Consider the following 20,887-nt stretch of genomic DNA (forward strand, 5'->3'; position numbering starts at 1 on the left):
CTCTAGTCTCTCACTGTAATTATCTCATTTCTTTTCACCATCTTACTTTGTGAGAAGAAAATGGAGCCTCTAGAAATGAGCAATCATGTTGGTAAAGTAGAAAACTATATTCCCAAGGGTAAATTTTGCAGATGTTAGTGGCTGTTTGTTAAATCTTCCATTCTAACATCTGGGTTGGAAATGTTCAGTCAGATGATACCATCTACAATGAGGAAAAGAATGCACTAATTTATGAAACTGCCTCTGATTTTGGCACCTGAGCTGGGATTATAGAAAAACAGAGGGGGCAGCAGGAAGAGCAATTTCTGAAACTTAGAGGGTTGTTTCTCAAAGGAAACATCTGCAATTAGAAAGCCTTTTCACAAGAAGGGATAAGTACCATAGCAGCCTCCAGGCTCTGTACAAAGATGGCTCTTCTACACTGTACATGGTTTAGCTACATTCTCTCTTGAAGAGGTCATTCTTGTGCATGTCCATTCATACTCATCTCTCCCTCTCTTTCCAATCTAGTTGAGGGCAGATCTTCACTAAGGCCTCCTGTGGCTGAGGACTCCTTCATGGCTTGGTTTCACTGGAGCCCTGTAACCTGGGAGGCAACAGGAGACCAGAGCTGCTGGAAACTGTACACACTTAAGGAAGAAGCCTATGTCTGTTCCATCAGGGAATGAATTCTGAAGACTTCTTTGTATGAATGGGTGGGAAAAGCAGCTCTATAATTACAAGACATACACTTTATACCCAACATGAAAAAAATATTCAAACTATACTGTACATGCAGTTTACAGTTGTAGGGAACATACCATGGGCCTCACTTCTGTTTAATTACACAGTAACAAAGCTTCCCTGCTTCTCTCTTGCATTTTGCTTTAATACATGTGTTTTTAGACTCTAGAGCCTGTCACTTGTACAAATAAATTGAAGGATTACATGTCTTTTCAATTTGAAACAGCACAAAGTGATTGAGAGATATTCTAAAATCCTCCTTACTTCCACTACTAAAACCACCAAGTCCTTGGTTATGAAAAAAAGGCTGATTTCTGATGGTGATAGACAGTGTGACCATGATCCATAATTCCCTGTAATTGTATCATAGGGAATTTTACTTGGTTTTCAAACCATTTGGCTACAGTAAGAAGCTGCTGCTCCTGGAATGCACGTCCAATAAACTGAAGCCCAATTGGCAAACCTTTCTCTGAAAGTGCTGTAGGAACAGTTATGGCTGGCAGCCCTGAGGGGAAAAAAGCAAAATTATTAAAATATCACATGTGCAGGATTTGCATTACACAGATTGCTAGAATTATTACAAATGGGACTCTTAGGAAAGATAACCAAAACAAATGCATGTAAAGCTTTTAAGGCTAATCTCTTTGCATTTTAGCAGTATAACCAAGATTATATTACTCCTGGGGGAATTCTGCACCACTGCACACGTGCAGAATTCATGTTCCCCACAGATTCTCCACCCCTGCAAGAAATACATTCTGCCAGAGAAGCACTGCAGTTGCACCTTTCACCCACCAGGTGCTTGGGGTGCCAGAAAGTGGGCAGACGGCTCACCAGCTGGAGCAGCCAGTCAGACAGGTAGAGGGCAGATACAGTGTTCCTCACAATGACATGCCTGTGGGGCCCAGGTGACAAGGTATGGGATATGGGGTGTGGATAGAGCAGGGCTGCTGGGGGAATCACAGACTGGGTTCAGAAGGGTGAGCAGTGGGGGGGTGGGGTGCAGCGCCACATGGGGACAGGGGCAGTTGTGTTGGACTGAAGAGAGAGGCTGGGAGGGGTCAGTCAGGCTCCTCCTAGGTGGAGGCTCCTCAATTCCCAAACAATTCCTCCCCTCCCTCCCCCATAATACCACCTGTTCCATATTTCTCCCACCCACAACCAACAACTCTCCAGGTTCACTCCCAGGCTCCTTTCCAGCAATTATTTCCCTCTCCCTCGGCTCCTCCATTACCTCTGATTCCCCCAAACCTTTGCACTGCTTCTGAGGGGTGTGGGAAATAGGTTTCTGTACTGTAATTTAAATGAATTATTATTCAAAGTTCTGTATTAATATGCCTAGTAAGGAATCAATTTGTCAAAAAAGTTTCCTGAATCTTTACCTGTATTATTACAGATATACTTGCTGACAGGTATTTTGAAATAAATTACCAAAATAATTGAAACTGGTGCATGATTATATTGTTATTTTGACAAATAAAATATGCAGAATTTTAAAATTGGGTGCAGAATTTAATTTTTTTGGTGCAAAATTTGTTTTAGTGCAGAATCCTCCAGAAGTAATTATATACTTAAATTCTTGCACATTTAATGAACGAACTCACTTCACACTGCTACCATCTTATGGTCAATATAAGCTTTGCTACTCAGAGAAACCAGCTGACAACTTGGTTCAGACAGTTGCTTTCTATACAGAGGTCCTATAGAAAGAGGGCAGCTGGCAGGAGAGAATAGATACTAAATTGAAGACTAGCTGGGAAATATGCTAAGGAGATGCACTTCTTTCTCTACTTACCTGCCATGTTTGCGGCCTGTGTAAAAATATCATCCTGTGCACTGCGGGTTCTGTTGTCTTCTTTGATAAACTCCACGTATGGTATTGTATCACTTAGGGTGGTGGGAGTGAGCAAAACATCAATACCATTACGGAAAACATTCACAAAGTCATTGGCAATGAGTCGTCTCACTTTTTGGGCCTTGATAAAATAAGTCTCATAGTTCCTAGGAACAAATAGTCACTGGTGTTAGAAATTAAGTTTAATACCATCAATAATTTAAATTGCTAAGTGGCCATTGGGGGGGAGGGGGGAAACAAGCCCAGTTTTCCCTTTGGGATGAAGGACTGCACCACAAGTACAGTACTTAAGTTTTCAACAGAGAACAAGATCAGTCATCAAAGCAGCATGGTTGCAGATGCACTAAAGCATGTCCTTAAAGATGAGCCATGAAACAGATGCAGGGAGAGACATGGGGCAAAGACCACTGAAGAGAGTGGAGAGGGAATATAAATGAAGGAAAACACAAGCCAAGTGGAGGGTAGGCTCAAATCAAGATAGTATTTTATGACCCAGTCTTTTTCTGCAACTTTGTTTACTTATCTACTGAATTTCAAAACATGATGGAAGTGATGTCTGGAAAAAAATGACTTGTCTTATAGTTGTGATTTATCAATCATTTAGGGACTCTATCCAGCAAGGCACTTAAGCACATGAACAGTCCCACTGACTTCAGAGGGACTACCCACATGCTTAAAGTAATATATGTTTCAGGTGTGCACTTTGCTACTGGTCCTTCTTACTGATATTATAGAGAAGCACACCAGGTCTTTGTCCAAAATTCCCATAGTCATTTATTTTATGTAAGCAGCAGTTTAGACTGAAGGAGGCTATGAATTCTTCATCTGTTTTTCTGGGTATCTGAGGCAGAAAAACTGACAATTTTATATTTCATTCCTACATCACACGCAGCATTACCCTGAGTTTAAGGATTTAATGTCAAGTTTAGAGGTTCAGTTTCAAAAGAATTTTTTAGTCAAAAATAACTGGTACTGGAAACATTTTATGGGTAATTAGCAAATGTATTGTAAGTCAAGGGTAAATAACTAAATGCCAGTGTCTGCTGATAAAACAATCCAAATTATCCAGTACATAATTGTCAGCTGATTACTCTGAAGATCTGATTTGCTGAAGAGTTGTAATGAAGACAAAGTTGAATGCATCTTAACTTTTCAAGGCTTTAAAAAAAAATTCAAGAGAACCTGGTACTTATTCTTCCGAAGTGATAGTAAAGATCAAGATACAATGGATCTGCTGTCAGAGATCAGTGATATTATGGAAAATGGCTCTTTTTCTGGAATTATTTATGAAACCCCACTTACCAGACTAAGGAAAAGGTTAGTTGCAGAACTAATAAAAATGTTCAAGACTCATGTGAGTCTTTAACCAGTTTTCCTGATTTACATTTTTTTTACCTCAACTACTTTTAAAGAACTTATAGGAGAAGAGACCAAGTAGTTAAATTTTAGACTTCACTCACGATATATGCAGGTATGCATAGCTTCAAATATCAATCTAGTTATTTTATGGATTTCACATCTCAAAGAAAATAGTTTGTAATTCAGGGGTTCTCAAACTGGGGGTCACGAGCCTTCAGGGGGTCACAAGGTTATTACGGGGGGGGGGGTCGCAAGCTGTCAACCTCCACCCCAAACCCGGCTTTGCCTCCAACATTTATAATGGTGTTAAATATATAAAAAAGGGTTTTTAATTTATAAGGGAGGGTCACACTCAGAGACTTGCCATGTGAAAGGGATCACCAGTACAAAAGTTTGAGAGCCACTGTTGTAATTTGAATACAGCGAACAATACATGACTCTCCTGCACTCTATTATGAGAATGTTATTTTAACCCTAAATTCTGTTCTTGATGATTGATTTCCTGTGGATTGTAGCAAAGTGCTGAGACTGCCCCCTGCTTAGCTCTTGTAGAAATCACTCCTGTTTTCCTTCACCAAAACTGACCCACACGGGTTGTCAAACATTCACCCTACATTTATGATAGACAACCCAGACAGATGTCATCAGAAAACACTACATTGAGGATGCTTAGCAATAATATTGACAGTTCACAGGGGCTGGCTGCTCATAGGCTGACATCCCTGTCTTGAAGACACAGCTTTTATTAACTCTAAGAGCTTAAAGCAGCAGGAATATTCTTGTGTGCGCTCAGTGTCACAGTTTAGGGCAATTGCACCTGTATGTCCCCTCAGTGGTTTCTCAGCTTCCAGCATCCCAGTGGTCACCTTTCTGGGTGGAGACCCATGTGTCTCTCCCTATTTCCAGGCTGCACAGTTCCCTGCTTTCACGGTATATTTCCCAGAAAAGACAGTCTGCCTGAACAGATTTGCTTGCTTTCTCTTCAGAGACTGAGAGAGGGACTGCTACAGATATAAGGTACCACACAGTTCTTTCTGTGAAAGCCTATTGTATTCTTAAGATAAAAAGCACTATAGAGAAAACACTACAAAATGTACACGCTTGTTAATAAGCTTACCAGGAATCCCCACCCTAACATGGATTCTGACAAGGCACAAGGTAAGTCCTTCAAAGGACCCTAGGGGAGTCCAAGTTCATGACAGCTTTGAGGATTCCCAGTTCATGACATCTTCAGCTCAGAACATACTTATAACAGGTTTAGTTCATGGGTCTTTGATTTGAAGTTTCCAGGTGCAGGTAATTAGCATACAATGGGTCCCATTCCTGGGTGCTTCCTTCAAAATGCTCAGAGGGGAGAATTTGCATTCCCCAGACCCCCGAGGTATTTCCTCGAAAATCCACTTCAGACATATTGTTCCAAAAAGACTGGAGGTTACTAACACCTTCCAGAGATTGCATTAATCTTGTCTTCCTGCTTAAGCAGTTCCATACAATCTCACAACAGTGCATAAACATTTCTAATACAATGAGATCCAAAAGATGTTGAATTTAACTCAAAATGTATTTTAATTGCATACGGTTCAGTCAGGATATGGCAGGAGATTGTTAGTCTGTCACACTCAGTTTTCTTAAAATAACTATGCCACAAAACTAACTGACACAGGGTGTCAATGTGGATATCCTCATTGTTTGGAATCTTAACAGGGTGGAGGCAGAGAAAGTGGCAATCTTACCAATTTAGATGGGTAATAGGTTCTCCAATAATAGTCATAAATGAAGACAGATTGAGAGAGAATTAAAAGTATGTTCATTCTGAGTTTGTTCATTCTGAGTTCTCATACCCGTTCATCCAGCTGAGCTGGATAAACATAAGGTTCCTCACAAAAATAAATGAGTTTACTTGACCACTCCAGTACAATTTTATTTTCTCTGTAGACTCAAGCAAAGAGGTGGGGAAGGTGAGAGAGATATTTAAACTAAGTGCCACATCTTCTGGCTTTCCACAAGAGGCATCAGTAGAACATAACAAATGTTTCTATACCTGGACAACTTTAGCAAGATTAAATCGGATTGATGCTGATGGCCACAGAACATTTAATAACAGAATAGTTAGGGCTCTATTCTGATTTCACTGACAAACACCACAGACTACGTTTTTGCATAGATTAATTGAAGTGTGCCAATAGGGCACTTAAGATGCAAATCACACAACGTATTGTTCTACCTTCTTAAATTCAAAAGGCTTCCAGTTAAGAGCAAAGGAAAGCATTATTTTTAGCTATTAATAACCGTTTGCTACACATCATACACTTAAACCAATATAAATAGATATTGCCTTAGCAACAAAGAATTTGCTCAACATAAGTAATTTAATCATCAGCTGCTTAATAATTCATTAATATTGTACAGTTGAGCTTTAAAATATGCTGAACTTACTGTTTTAACAAAAAGTAGTTCCCTGACAGAATTCTTCCTCTTACAACATCATTAAACCCTTCTCGTCGAGTTGCAGCGTACATGACTTCTGTGGACTTGTCCATACTGGAACGGTGTCCTAAAAATAAATCACCAGTGATTTGGAAACAAATCCTGAAAACCATTAAACAATATAAAATATTGACCTTCACAATGACATACTATGTCAAGTGCAGCAGATGATAACATGCTATTTTTGCACACAAAATCTAAAAACTTATGTTAAATATTAAATGAATTCTGGAATCATACTGTGACTATACATTTGGAGTCTCTAGAAGTGAAATATTTCTATTTATCTGTACTGAGAAGTACAATGGAAAGTGCTACAATATGAACACTCCTGCCTCTGATCTTCAATCTGACATGGAAGGTGGAGAAAACTCTTCTCCTCCTTCACGACATGAATGTGTAGATGTATTTCAGTAACACGGATAGCTCACCCTTCAGTTTATTTTGAGTACAGACTAAAAACTGATCTGAACAATGCATATATACTTTGTGCTGCACAATACACTCCTCAAAAAACACAGCTGAGAACATTTCTCTCCGACTAAAAACTTGCTTGTAGAAATGAAAAGCAACAACTTATTTACAAGGGGTCTGATCCTAAGCCCACTGTATTCAATGAGATTCAATGGAATGAATTCAATAGACTTCGGATCAGGCCCCAATCTTCCCATAAATTAAAGAACATCCAAACCTCAGACAATCGGCACTGGGATAAAGTAGTGAAATTCCACTGATTTCAATTAAGCTGCACTTGCCTAAGAATTTGGCCAATCACTTAATTCTGTGACCCATGAACAGGTACACAGACAGGATTGAGTCTAATTCAAACTATGTATTGTGTTTTTGGGGATGGCTACAATATTTCAAAACCCCAGAATGTGAGCATTAGTTAAATATAAAACAGAATCCAAAAAGGTCACATCCTGTAAAAAACATTATAATGGTGGGTTTGTGACAAAAAGAAAGAAGGGGGGGGGGGGGAAAATCACAGGAAAAGTATAGTTAAAAGGGAAGAAAAGCACCATGTGTCCCAGATGCAATGGGAATGTTTAAGGAAGTTATTACACCTAATTCAAATTACAATCTGGTAAAAACTTAGATACAAAAATACCAAATCTTTTGACAGTCCTGGTTTATCTTAATGACTTCAGAAATAGGCTGCATTTTTATTTTTACTCACCAGCACCTTACCATACCATAATCAAGTGATACACTCACTAGACAAACTAAAATGGTAAATCACTAAGACAACAACTCATGTTGGTCATGTCACAAAATACATTAATGGAAAAGATCTTTTAAGTCTATCTGGTTCATTTCCCAGATAATTCAGGACTATTCCCTTGTTTACATTAATTAGGCTGCCTTTTTTTTTTTTGGCCAGGCCTATCTTTGGATGTCTCCAGTGATGGGGCATTTTTTCCTCAAGTGCTTCTAAATATTTTAATGCACAGTATCTCACCCAATAAGATGGCAAAACATTCATGTATATATTGAGCACTTTATGCTTTTAACAATTCACACAGTTTCTGAAAACAAAATTATTTTCATCTATTGACGACAAGCAGATAGCCAGTGTAAGTTTCATGATCACTTGGGATACCTTGCTAATGCTTCGACTACCTCAGTTTCTAGTCCTTCACTCCAGCTTTCAGCTGCAATAAGGTTTTTACTCTATCATACCATGGAAAAAACATATCTCCTAGCATTCAACCATGAAATGCAGGTAACCATGTACGTTAAATCACCATAGTGCACACACCTATGACAGGCATCTTTATGCCACTTAATAAAGTGAGTGAGTGTTACATATAATATAAAGTGATATAGTCCTTTTTCCTTTAAAAACTTAAACTTACCATATTCTAGTCCATCAAATCTGGCCATATTTGATGCTACTTCTGCTGTGCATAGCACATGATAGCATATAATTGAATAACGTGTGTGGGGTAGGCTCACTTCAATCACCTTGGCACCTGCATTCTCAAAGAGGTCAGCAGCTTTAGACCAAAGTGCCAGAGTTTCACTAGATAATCCTGGTGCATGATATTCCTTAGTGGAGAACAAAAGTTAGGAAATGAATTCTGTGCATAAGCATCTTCACAGATAATTAAGAACCATTGAAAATAAACCTATGTAAAATTATTGGTTGACAGTAAACAAGCCAAACAATGTAATATACTATTAGATGCAAATACTGTTAAACTAGTCTTCATCACTACATTCTTTTTTAAAGTATTTATTACAGACTTATGTCTTTGCTTACTGTTAGGATATTAAATTATATTAAGTTCATAAGTTTAATAGATTTTTAAGGCCAGAAGGGACCAATCACGATTCTCTAGTCTGAACACCTGCATAATGCAGGTCATAACATTTCACTATGCACTTCTTGCTTCAATTCTATAATTTCTGGATAGGAAGCTGCCCACTTGTCAGTCTATTAACTGGGATTCTGCAGTTCACGGACAGCACATCTTAAATTTTAAGCCACAATACCCGGCCCATTATGAATAATGTTAAATGAGCAGAAACAATGGCCAAAGCACATCAGTGGCAAGTGTCATACCTAGGTCAAAATACAGCACTAAAGAAGAGTCTCATAGTATGAGGGTTGGTGACAAGCCTCACTCTGTGTAGACTCTTAGGGTTTGCCTACATGGAAATAGCCCAGAATAGCTATTCCACACTAGCTCGCTGCATAGACACTCTTATTCCTCACTAAAAGTGCCTTTTTGCTGTTTATTGAATAGCCTACGCTTCCGACCCATATGAACCTAAACAGCAAAAAGGCACTATTAGTGAGGAATAAGTGTGTCTATGCAGCGAGCTACTGTGGATTAGCTATTGCACTTTACATTTACACCCTAGCTTATTCTCCATTAACTTTCTCATGCAGACAAGCCCTTACCAAGGAGACAAGGATAGCCAGCCTGGTTAGCCTAAGTTACTAAAGGTGTTTAGTTGAATATCCACATTTGTGGACGCTTACTACAGGTTCAGCATCAAAATATGGGACCAATCCTGCAGACTTGACCATAGTACTAACAGTGTTGCCTATTTAAAAAAATAAAATAAAAATCCACACTACTGCGAAAGGGGCACTACTGTCAGGATAAATATCACTTTAAACAAAAAAAATAAAGTCCTTACTTGCTACCACCACCATTTTGGATTAGTAACATTGAAATATTTACCATATAATTTACAAATAACTCTATATGATCTTTTTGCATTTCAATCAGCTTGGACAATGAAAATAGACTCTTCAGTGATATTTTTGTTTGATTAAATTTTCTGGTTCACCTGTACTAGCGCAATGCTTGGATTGCAATTAGTGAAGGGGCGTTTAAATCCAACCGTTATCCCCTTATCTCACTGAAAGTAACACATTCATAGAAGCTTTTCTATTAATAGGCAAATTAAAAAAAAAAAAAAAAGACAACACCTGATCCCTAATAAGAACCCTTTCCCTGCACAGCACAATAATCTTTTTAAACAGTATTTTGTATTAATATAGTGCCTTTCAACCAAGGACCTCAAAGCACTCCATAAACATTTATTAAGTCTTAACATCCCTGTGAGGTAAATATTATGCTTATTTTACACTCAGGCTACATCTACACTGTGAGCTAGGGATGTGATTCCCCTACTCGTGTACATGTACTTGCGGTAGCTCGATGAGAGCTTAGCATGAGTATAAACAGCAGTGTAGACACGGCAGCACAGGCAGCAGCAGGAAAGCCATAGCTGAGCTATGCTGAGTATGTGCCTCCCAGTTTCAAGCTGGTATGTAGGCTGCACGGCTCTGCCATGACTCCACTGCACGTGCTATCACGACTACACTGATCTTTATACCTGGGCTAGATGTCATTGAGCTACGATATGCATACACAAGCTGGGGATGCACACCCCTAGCTTGTAGCATAGACATAGCCTCAGGCACTAAGAAAAAGAGTGATTTGTTTGAGGTCAAACAGGCAGTTGGTGAAAGAGCCAGCAATAAAGCCCAGGAGCTCAGGCTCCCAGTCTCCTCTTATAAAACTTCTAGGCAACATTCTGTAGAGTTCTGTCCAGTCTTGGAGGGAGAGTGTCAATGCCCTATAACGGCCTGAAGAGGTTGACACCGAGCAATGAAACACACACACTTTCACTCCCACATGCTGTCTCTGCAGATGCAAATCACTACAGACGCAGGATATATAGGTTTTTACTCTGATATGAATTTTTTTCCAGTGATAAAGTTGGAAATGCTACCTTTGGTATTCCTATGCAGAGCTTGCTGGCATCTATAAAACTGGTTAGTTCAAACGGCTTAAAGGGGTCCTGCACAGTAGTAGAGTCTTTAGGATCATGCCCTGCAAGCACACCTGAAAGATGAAAAAAGGCTCATGACATACAGGAAAAGTAATACAGGGGATTCTTAAATTCAAAAGGTTTTGAGACAAACTGTATACAGAGACATATGCACTAGTAGTACCCAATACAATTGCTGCATCATCCACGCATCTCGTTAAAATTCCTGGTACATCCATGGAGTTCACTAGTGGAATGAGACCATGACGAGAAATCAGTCCATAGGTTGGCTTTAAACCTACTACTCCACAGTGAGCAGCTGGGTTTCTGGTGGACCCTCCTGTATCTGATCCTAAAGCCCTACGGTTTAAATAGAACCATCATTAATAGCATTGAATACTTCAAAACACATCTAAATTGTATCTGTTCTTAAAGAGGTACAGACCTAAATGGAATTTTTTTTAGATTAAATTATTCTCATACTTGTATAAGTGCATCATCTTCATGCACTCAGCTCCCATTTATTCTGGTTCTTTCTTTATTATTTAGTATGAAGCAGCAGCAGTTTTCAGTTTACAAAGACATGTTGATAAAATATGCCCTTCACATCTAACAACAAGGCTTCTTGTTCATCAAAAGATATTCCCATTGGCTGGGAACGGGGAACCACGGCCAATGGGAGCTTCGGGGGTGGTACCCACAGGCGAGGGCAGTGCATGGTGAAACTGCCTGCCCCACCCCACCCACCCCCAGGAGCCACTGCTGGACATGCTGGCCACTTCTGGGAGTGGCGCAGGACCAGGGCAGGCAGGGAATTTGCCTTTGCCCCGCTGTGCGCCACTGCCACCCCAGAGCCGCTCGAGGTAAGCGGCACCGGGCCGAAGCCTGCACCCCAAACCCCTCCTGCACCCTGCACCCCAACTCCCTGCCCTGAGCCCCCTCCTGCACCTCTGCACTCCTTGCCCTGAACCCCTTCCTGCACTCCACACCCCCTCCTGCACCCCAACCCCATGCCAAGCCCACCACACCCCTCCTGCACTCCTTGCCCGGAATCCCTTCCTGCACACTGCACCCCCTCCCACACCTCAACCCCCTACCCTATCCCTACATACAATTTCCCCACCCAGATGTGGCCCTTGGGTCAAAAAGTTTGCCTACCCCGTGCTATACTCAACATTTTTAGTAGAGCTGGTTACAATTTTGACTGAAATTTGTCAGGAAAAAAAAATGCAGTTGTTGAAATCAAAATGCATTGTGAAAACTTATTTCAATGAAATGTGATTTTTCAATAAAACTAGAAATGAAACATTTTCATTTTGAATTGAAATTTATTTTCTTTTCCAGTTTTTAAAAAGTCAATTCAATGTCAGTTCAAAATGAAATAAAATGCTCCTTTTCTTTTTTTAATACATCAGAAATTCGAAAATGGACTGACAAATTTGAATGAAGTTGCTCTGTTCTAAATTTCAAGTTATAAAATTGAATTTTTGACCAGTTATAATTTTTCAGAGTATGTGGCATTTTTTGTTTCATAGGAGTCAATTTCTTAACATGGTTGAACCAATTTAATACTGACATTAATGAGTGGAACTGTCTCAGCCAGTCAAAGTGTGAGGATGCTGTGTACAGTTACATCTCAATTCAAAGAAAGAAATACAGGCAGCACTCTGTTTCTTTTCCACTTTCAAAGAGAAGCTGAAAAAGATGGATGAACAGGTGACAAAATGGCTGGAAAAGGCACCTGACCTGGCAAGTGCTGAGCAGCCACACCCCCATCAGAAGTGAGCAGACTTCAATGGCAATTGAAGATACTACTGGGGGAATTCTGCGCCACTGCGCAATGCAGAATTTTGCAGAAATTAATGCACTGTGCAGACAGAATTTCCTTTCCCCCACAGAAATGGGCTGCAGTGCTGCTGGCCACCAGTAGGGGCCACTGGACCTGGCAGAGCCCAGCTTGCACATAGAAGACACTGCCGGGGAGAGGGGGAGGGAACTAGAGGATTCCTGGCAGCTGCAGTTCCCAGCATGCCCTGAGGGAAGGAGATAGCAGTGCACAGGAAACTTCATGCAAGCCTGGGACCAAGCATCAGACTGTTTCTCCCTCTGGATCCCTGGGCTCTGAGGGGGAAAGAGGGTGGGCGGGGGGGGGGCACAGCTGGGCTCTGGAGGGAAGAGGATGCAGGTATCTGAGCTGGCTTGGGGCGGGGGAAGGGTTTTGGGTGTATTGGCTGGGGGTGGAGCACTGTGGTTGGGCTCAGGGGTGGGGGGTTGTGGGTGTCTGGTCTCCCAGCTGGGCTCGGATTCAATGTTTTCTCCTTTTTAGGGGAGAAGGTGGGGTGATAACTGAGGTGGTGGACATATAACAGATCCCATGATATTTTTAGCGAGAGTAGGTGCAAATGAGAACGACATTCTCTCTTTGTTACTGACACCATACGTTTCACGCAATGCAAAATGTTCATGTCAGTATGCTGAACAATGCTCAGAATGAAATAATTTAAGCTTCCTTACATGTAATCACTTTTAATGTGTTACGCATTTCAGTATCTCTGTGTTCTTAATAGTATAACTAACTAATTCTTCAACACCAATGCAAATTATTCTACAGTTTCAAACAAAAACATTACAGTGTAGTGCCTGGGGAAAGGAAGATAAACTAGTCTTGAGGAAAAGTGCACACATCGTTATGAAGCATTTAATTAACAGTTCTAAAAAAGCTCTTACGCAAAGCATGTGAAAGAAGACACTGCAGCAGCGCTACCTCCTGAACTTCCTCCTGTTACCAACCAATTGGAGTCTTCATTCTCAGTATGGGAGTTCTGCACTGATTTTTCTCTGTACTGCCTTGAATAACTCCAGGGGTTTCTAACTGGTCCAAATATTCCATCTGTGCTCCCAGATCTGGTGTGAGAAATTCAGATAGGTTAAACACAGACAACTGTATTTCAGTTATAGACTTTTCATAACAATACAATGTTTTTCTTCCAATTCCACCTTTTACTCCTGGCCCGTCAGGCAAATCTGATTGTGATATGGAAAGGCTTGTATAGATTTACTTGTGAAGCTGACCCCAATACTGTTTTATATAGTTGCAGGAAATCATAAAAACCTATAGTTATAACTTCACTCCTTTCTTCCTTCTGCAGAGCAGACTGAGGACTAAATTCTCCTCTGACTCACCCTAATGTAAATTAAGTATAACTCCACTGAAGCCAGGGGACTCTCACCATGTAAGCATCGGGCAACTCAAGTCATGAGTCTGCTTCAAAACTAAGGTCTTGAAGCATGAGATACCCAAGTTTGGTAGTTTACTGTATGAGAAAACCTCACAAGATGACCTCTTGAAGTAGCATGTCATAAGAAAGTCACACAATGATGGCAATGTAGACTGTTCTGTAGAAAGCATAGTTCTTCCTGGAACATAAGAGGGTTGCCAAGTCAAGGCATATTGTGTGCAGAGGCAATGTGATAATACTCATGCTTAAGTCATGGATCAGAGTGTAATTCAGTTACCAAGAAAAAAGCCACCTTGAAAAAAAAAAAATACTACTCAATTAATCCCCTCAATACCATCCAACCATGCACAGTTGCTACAGTGTCTGGCCCTTTTCTTTAAATCACACCACAATGGATATACACCATAATAGGATAAATATTTAGTGAGAAGTTCACAGACATAGCCATCATGTTCCATTAGACACCCCTGGAGAGTAAATATTTACCACCATATAACAAACATGCATAAACTCAGCAGTTAAGGATTAGAGATGGATCATAGTAGACACTGTAGTTATATTACTGTGCAATGATATTAAATATTTAATATAACTTACCCCATTGCAAATTCATCTAGGTTTGTTTTTCCTAGAAGCACAGCCCCCTGATCCAATAACTTCTGAACTACGGTAGCACTGTAAGGTGGAATATAACCTAAAAAAAAAAAAAAAATCAGATTGGTTAAGAAATTGTCTGATACCATCTGGAGGACTTTCAATAACTACTCCTCCAAATGTTTCCAAGTAATCATCTCTGCATGGCAACTGTCACTGTGCAGTGCTACCAAGTTTCTTTGTGACAGTAGTAGTAATCAAAATTCATTGATAACAAACAAGGAATAAGTATTAACCAGAACATTTATTATTTACTAGAGTCTTTCTTCTCCTAAGACTGAATGAATCGTACAGTTAACTCAGACCTTGTTCATATGCGGATGAGAACAAGGCCAGTTACAAGAGCAATTAAACAGGGTGATTGCAGCCAGAGTTTCTAACAGTTTCTCTGACCAATACTGATGCAGATATCTTTTTCTGAGAAAGATGTTAGAGTAGTGGTGGGCAACCGCAGCTCCCAGTGGCTGGTAACGGCGAAAGACGGCCACTGGGAGCTGCGGTCTGGTGGCCTGCCAGCGGCTTCCCCTGACAGGCCGCGTGAGGCCCGCAGGTTGCCCACCACTGTGTTAGAGCCTATGTTAGAGTTTCACCCTCAAGACTCTCATCCACGTCAATCACAACTGCTTTGCTGGCATGCAGAGGAAAATGTAATTTGAGATAACTTGACCCTTGCTGTTCAACACGTATAGTCAATTTTTTCCCTTTCATTGTTACAAGAAACACAACAACAAATTGAAATAAATTAGTAGGATTTCCCCCCAATTTTTTCAGTTTGTTTACTTTGTTATTTGTCAGCACTTTTTTGTATCATCAATTTCGCTCTTTACCCTCATTAGTTAATGTTCCCTGTTTGTGGTGGTCTATTACACAGCAACATGAGAGAGAATTTTTTTCAAATAGGAAAATAATAGTGCTTTTATTAATAAAACAATGCTATGGACATATAATGGAACTGCTAAGTGAAACAATGAACTATGGGTATTCAAAAGAAAAAAAATCTTTTTATAAAACAAAAATCCAGAGAGCAGAATTGGAACTGATCATAGAATATCAGGGTTGGAAGGTCATCTAGTCCAACCCCCTGCTCAAAGCAGGACCAATTCCCAATTAAAGCATCCCAGCCAGGGCTTTGTCAAGCCGGGCCTTAAAATCCTCCAAGGAAGGAGATTCCACCACCTCCCTAAGTAACGCATTCCAGTGCTTCACCACCCTCCTAGTGAAATAGTGTTTCCTAATATCCAACCTGGACCTCCCCCACTGCAACTTGAGACCATTGCTCCTTGTTCTGTCATCTGCCACCACTGAGAACAGCCAAGCTCCATCCTCTTTGGAACCCCCTCTCAGGTAGTTGAAAGCAGCTATCAAATCCCCCCTCATTCTTCTCTTCTGGAGACTAAACAATCCCAGTTCCCTCAGCCTCTCCTCATAAGTCATGTGCTCCAGACCCCTAATCATTTTTGTTGCCCTCCGCTGGACTCTTTCCAATTTTTCCACATCCTTCTTTTAGTGTGGGGCCCAAAACTGGACACAGTACTCCAGATGAGGCCTCACCAATGTTGAATAAAGGGGAATGATCACGTTCCTTGATCTGCTGGCAATGCCCCTACTTATACAGCCCAAAATGCCGTTAGCCTTCTTGGCAACAAGAGCACACTGTTGACTCATATCCAGCTTCTCGTCCACCATGACCCCTAGGTCCTTTTCTGCAGAACTGCTACCTAGCCATTCGGTCCCTAGTCTGTAGCTGATGACTCACATCAATATGAAAGACAACTGTTGAGCTCAAGAACTAGGACCAAGTCTCTATGAATACAACAGAAACTGTGTTTGCATTTTGCTATATAGAAAGATGATTTAACAAACAGAAATAAAAAAACCACTGGTTTCGAAGTAGCAGCCGTGTTAGTCTGTATCTGCAAAAAGAACAGGAGTACTTGTGGCACCTTAGAGACTAACAAATTTATTTCAGCATAAGCTTTCGTGGGTTACAGCTCACTTCTTCAGATGCATAGAGTGGAACACACAGACAGAAGATATTTATACTTACAAAGAACATGAAAAGGTGGAAGTACGCATACCAATTGTAAGAGGCCAATCAACTGAGATGAGCTATCAGTAGCGGCAGAAGAAAAAACTGAAGTGATAATCGAGATGACCCATAGAAGGTGTGAGGAGAATTTAATATGGGAGGGGAGGGAATTCAATTAGTGTAATGACCCATCCATTCCCAGTCTCTGTTTAGACCTAAGTTAATTGTGTCTAATTTGCATATTAATTCGAGTTCAGCAGTCTCTCTTTGGAGTCTGTTTTTGAAGTTTTGTGTCAGTTTTGCAACAAAAAAATGGTTGGGTCATTACACTAATTGAATTTTTTCATGTTCTCTGTATGTATAAATATCTTCTGTCTGTGTGTTCCACTCTATGCATCTGAAGAAATGAGCTGTAGCCCACAAAAGCTTATGCTGAAATAAATTTGTTAGTCTCTAAGGTGACACAAGTACTCCTGTTCTTTTTGCAAAAAAACCACTGACTACTTTCCAGTAACAGAGCAAAATGTAACCTGTTGATAGAATAGTTACATTTTAATGTATTGATTATAATAATATTGCATTGTCTCATGTATTTACATTGTTACAATATTAATAGTTTTTAAAATATATGATTGCAAAAGCCACAAAAATTTGGCAGATGGTGGCAAAGGAAGTGTAGTGCCTGAAAGTACTTTAATTCATTTTTTGAAAATGACTAGGTTTTAAGTAGGCTGTGCTGCTTTAGAGAAAAGGACCAGAGCTTCAAAATGGTGTTTGCTTTGCCTACAACGCACTACTTTACCTTTCAGCATGTTTGATGCACATGTTGTTTCAATACCAGCTGTGTTGAAGTTGTCTTTTACTGCAACAGGAATTCCATCTAAATCCCCCAGTATCTGACCTGTGTTAGGAATTGGTACAAGGACAGAGTAAAATTTAAGTATTAAAACAGACTGTCTATGTTGCTTAGCAATGACATTTTATTTTACTCTTCAGCTTCACTCTAACTTGGAAGTAGGAGTTGTACTGAAATGCTTTTAAGTTATATTTTCCAGGGCTTTGGAGCTATGCTCTGGCTCCACTCCAGCTCCAGGCAAAAACCTGCAGCTCCACTGCTCTGGAGCTGCTCCGTGCTCCAGCTCCGGGCTCTGCTCCAAAGTCCTGATATTTTCAGGAAAGGTCTTTTGTTTTCAACTCTAACATTAAGGGACTTTGCTCAGGCCAGATTTCCTCCCATACTGCATTGTCTCTGCAACTAAGGAAGTGGCTTCCAAACTAGGTAAATTATTCCAAAAGATGCTTACCACCTCAGTTGTGGCCATGTAATGCTTATTTCATCCTTGGACAGCTACTTAAATCTACTCCATTCCCAAGCCAGGAGTCATAGATTCTGCCTTCTGATGCACAGCAATTGTGCTCGGAATTGGTAGTTGGACAAAGTCTTTCATAGCTGACTATTAGTTATCCAGAGAAGAATCTCAAAGGGAATAAATGCCTTGAAGCTAAAGTATCCTAACTGGCATTTTGCTTAAGCAATGGAATGTTAGACAGACAGAAGCGCAGATCTACCAGGGTGAAATTCTTCTCCTCTCCCCACCCCCCGGCTCATTCCCCATCTTTTGTAAATGGTGATTACCTTGAGTGCAATCAGTATATGTCCACAGAGCCTTTAGTCTCAACAGGCCCTATTGTTGTTCCATACAAGCAAATCAAATGAACAGTAGACTTTTCTACTTTTCTATTCCCCGATGTGGCCCTCAGGCAAAAAAAAGACTTTTCTTTTTTTAAAATCACTGAGTCTAACAAAGGTTCCATCCACTACAGTCAAAAACATTTATGGAAGAACAGCCATTAACTACAAATCTAGGGTAACTTACCTCTCCTATATCTCTCCTCTGATTCTTCAGCCTGTTTTAATGCTGTGTCTTCTGCTATAGTAATGTAAGCATTAAGAAATTTTGTGGCTTTGATAAGGGAGAGACATCTTTGACAAAGCTCTGTTGGACTCACTCGGCCTTCTTTCAGTGCTGCAGAGATCTGAAAGGACAGTTTCCATTTTTAAATCGCAAGTCCCTAGTTACAAATATTGGTATGACTTGCAAGAATTGTTAAATAAATAAATAAATAAATAAATGGAGATATCCCATCTCCTAGAGCTGGAAGGGACCTTGAAAGATCATCAAGTCCAGCCCCCTGCCTTCACTAGCAGGACCAAGTAATAATTTTGCCCCAGATCCCCAAGTGCCCTCCCCTCAAGGACTGAGCTCACAACCCTGGGTTTAGCAGACCAATGCTCAAACCACTGAGCTATCCCTCCCCCCTTTCAGTCAAGTTTCTAAAACTAATTCCTTCCCTTCCTCCACCCTTAATTTTGGGGATAAATTTGATACATGTAGTACTTTTATGATAGAATAAAAGCATTAGCTAAGAAAGCACTCCGTCAATGTTCACATACAACACTTTCAAAGCATTTCAGCCTCAACCAGCAATGCCAGTGCTATTCTGGTCACGTCCTAAGCAATTTCTAAATACAGTGGGAACATGAAACCCAGTCCTTCAAACTTTTATGCAGATGAGGAGTCTCAATGACATCCATCATGTGTACCACTGTTTACAGGATCAGGCCCATCATTTGTAACTGGTTATTGTGGATGCAAACACAAGTTTTGCAGCATAATTATGATTAAAGGTGGTTTTAAACACAGCTACAAAGCCCTACTGTGCATAGGGCCTTAGTTAACTTGGTTTTGGCTGGTGAGGAAACTCACCAGCCAAAGCCTTGTTCTCAATAGCACCATCTCCCTCTTAATCAGTTAAACTGGGGTGGGCAAACAACGGCCCTCAGCCTGTGAGCCGTTTTAAGCTGGCTCATGAGCTCCAGCCAGGGCACTGGGTCAGGGGCCGCACCACGCGGCTCAGCCCCGCTCCGGCACTCCAGCTGGGGGCCATACCACACAGCGCCTGGAAGCTGTGGCCGCACCATGCCACTGCTTCCAGGAGTCAATCAAAGCAAGCGCTGCTCAGAGCCTGGACCCCTGAACCTCTCCCCATGCCCCAGCCCTGATCCCCCTCCCTCTCTCCAAACCGCTCGATCCCAGCGTAGAGCACCCTCCTGCCCCTCAAACCTCTCATCCCCAGCTCCGCTCTCCCCGGGGGCCAGAGGCTGCGCCGGGGGGAGGGCGGCGAGCCCGGTCGCAGCNCTCTCCCCGGGGGCCAGAGGCTGCGCCGGGGGGAGGGCGGCGAGCCCGGTCGCAGCCCCGCTTTCAGGCTGGAGTGCCACGACGCCCCCCTGCAGGTGCCACCCCAAGCACCAGCTTGGTGGGCTGGTGCCTGGAGCCGGCCCTGTCCCCAATGTGGCCCTCAGGCCAAAAAGTTGGCCCACCCCTGAGTTAAACACACACAAATAATAATCCAAAAAGGATTAGGATTTTAACTAGGCTGTATTCAGTTAAGGTGACCAGACGTCCCGATATTAGGGGCACTGTCTTATATGGGATCCTATAACCCACCGTCCACCCGTCCAGATTTTTCCCACTTGCTGTATGGTCACTAGCTCGTGGGTAATGCGCCGCAGTCTAGAAAACCCTTGGAGAGGAGGTTTTTATTAAAAGCGCTGCTTGCTATGTGTCCTGTCAACGCCTCCCCCCGTTCCCAGCTGGGCCGCAGGGCCAGACGCAGGGCTGAGTGTGCACGGTGCTGCGCGAGTGCCAAAGCGCGTCCCCGTCTCGCTGCCGGCTGCACCACTTCTTGCTCTTGCAGGGTTAACACACTCTACCGCCCTCCTGGCCTTTGCGCCGCCGCCAGCGGGGGTTGGGGGGCGAAGGGCGGGAGCCTCGCGTGGGCACAGCCGGGTCGGGCGCGGGGTGGGAAGTTACACCGCGCACACCGGGGACCCCAATACCACGGCGCGGGCTGGGCTCCAGGCAGCTGGTGCAGACATAGCTTGGGGTTCCGCTTCCACCCGTCCCCATAGGCGGGAGCCCCCGAGCAACACCGGGGGGCGGGGGGAAGGCCGCTCACTTCTCTGAGGGAGACGCGCAACATCCTCTCCGCGGCATCACTCGCCCCAGCCGGGAATCCCACACGGTCACAGCTAAAGCATCAGTCGCGGCGCGGCCAGCCGGGCATGGGTGCGGCCATCTTGGGCTGCACCGCTCAACATGGAGCGGCCCCATTGGCTCGAGTCTTCGTAGACTGGCATGATGCCGGGTCGCCATTGGCTGAGGTGGGAGGAGTGGGCGTGGC

At 42.0% G+C, this 20,887-nt stretch overlaps 1 protein-coding gene across 1 annotated transcript; it reads right to left on the reverse strand.

Annotated features, from left to right (window-relative positions):
- Nucleotides 1-805: 805 nt before the first annotated feature.
- QRSL1 (glutaminyl-tRNA amidotransferase subunit QRSL1) lies at nt 806-20,797 on the reverse strand. The gene is made up of 11 exons (XM_034765941.1): nt 20,663-20,797; nt 18,520-18,679; nt 17,445-17,543; nt 14,557-14,653; nt 13,448-13,624; nt 10,905-11,080; nt 10,682-10,794; nt 8,284-8,476; nt 6,374-6,491; nt 2,519-2,724; nt 806-1,228 (listed from the first exon to the last, which is right to left on the reverse strand). Exons 1-11 carry the CDS (start codon nt 20,684-20,686, stop codon nt 1,017-1,019), a joined length of 1,575 nt encoding a protein of 524 aa, XP_034621832.1. The 5' UTR covers nt 20,687-20,797; the 3' UTR covers nt 806-1,016.
- Between the last annotated feature and the right edge of the window lie 90 nt (nt 20,798-20,887).

The sequence above is a fragment of the Trachemys scripta genome, chromosome 3 (assembly GCF_013100865.1).
Source record: "Trachemys scripta elegans isolate TJP31775 chromosome 3, CAS_Tse_1.0, whole genome shotgun sequence".
NCBI classification, from domain to species: Eukaryota; Metazoa; Chordata; order Testudines; family Emydidae; genus Trachemys; species Trachemys scripta.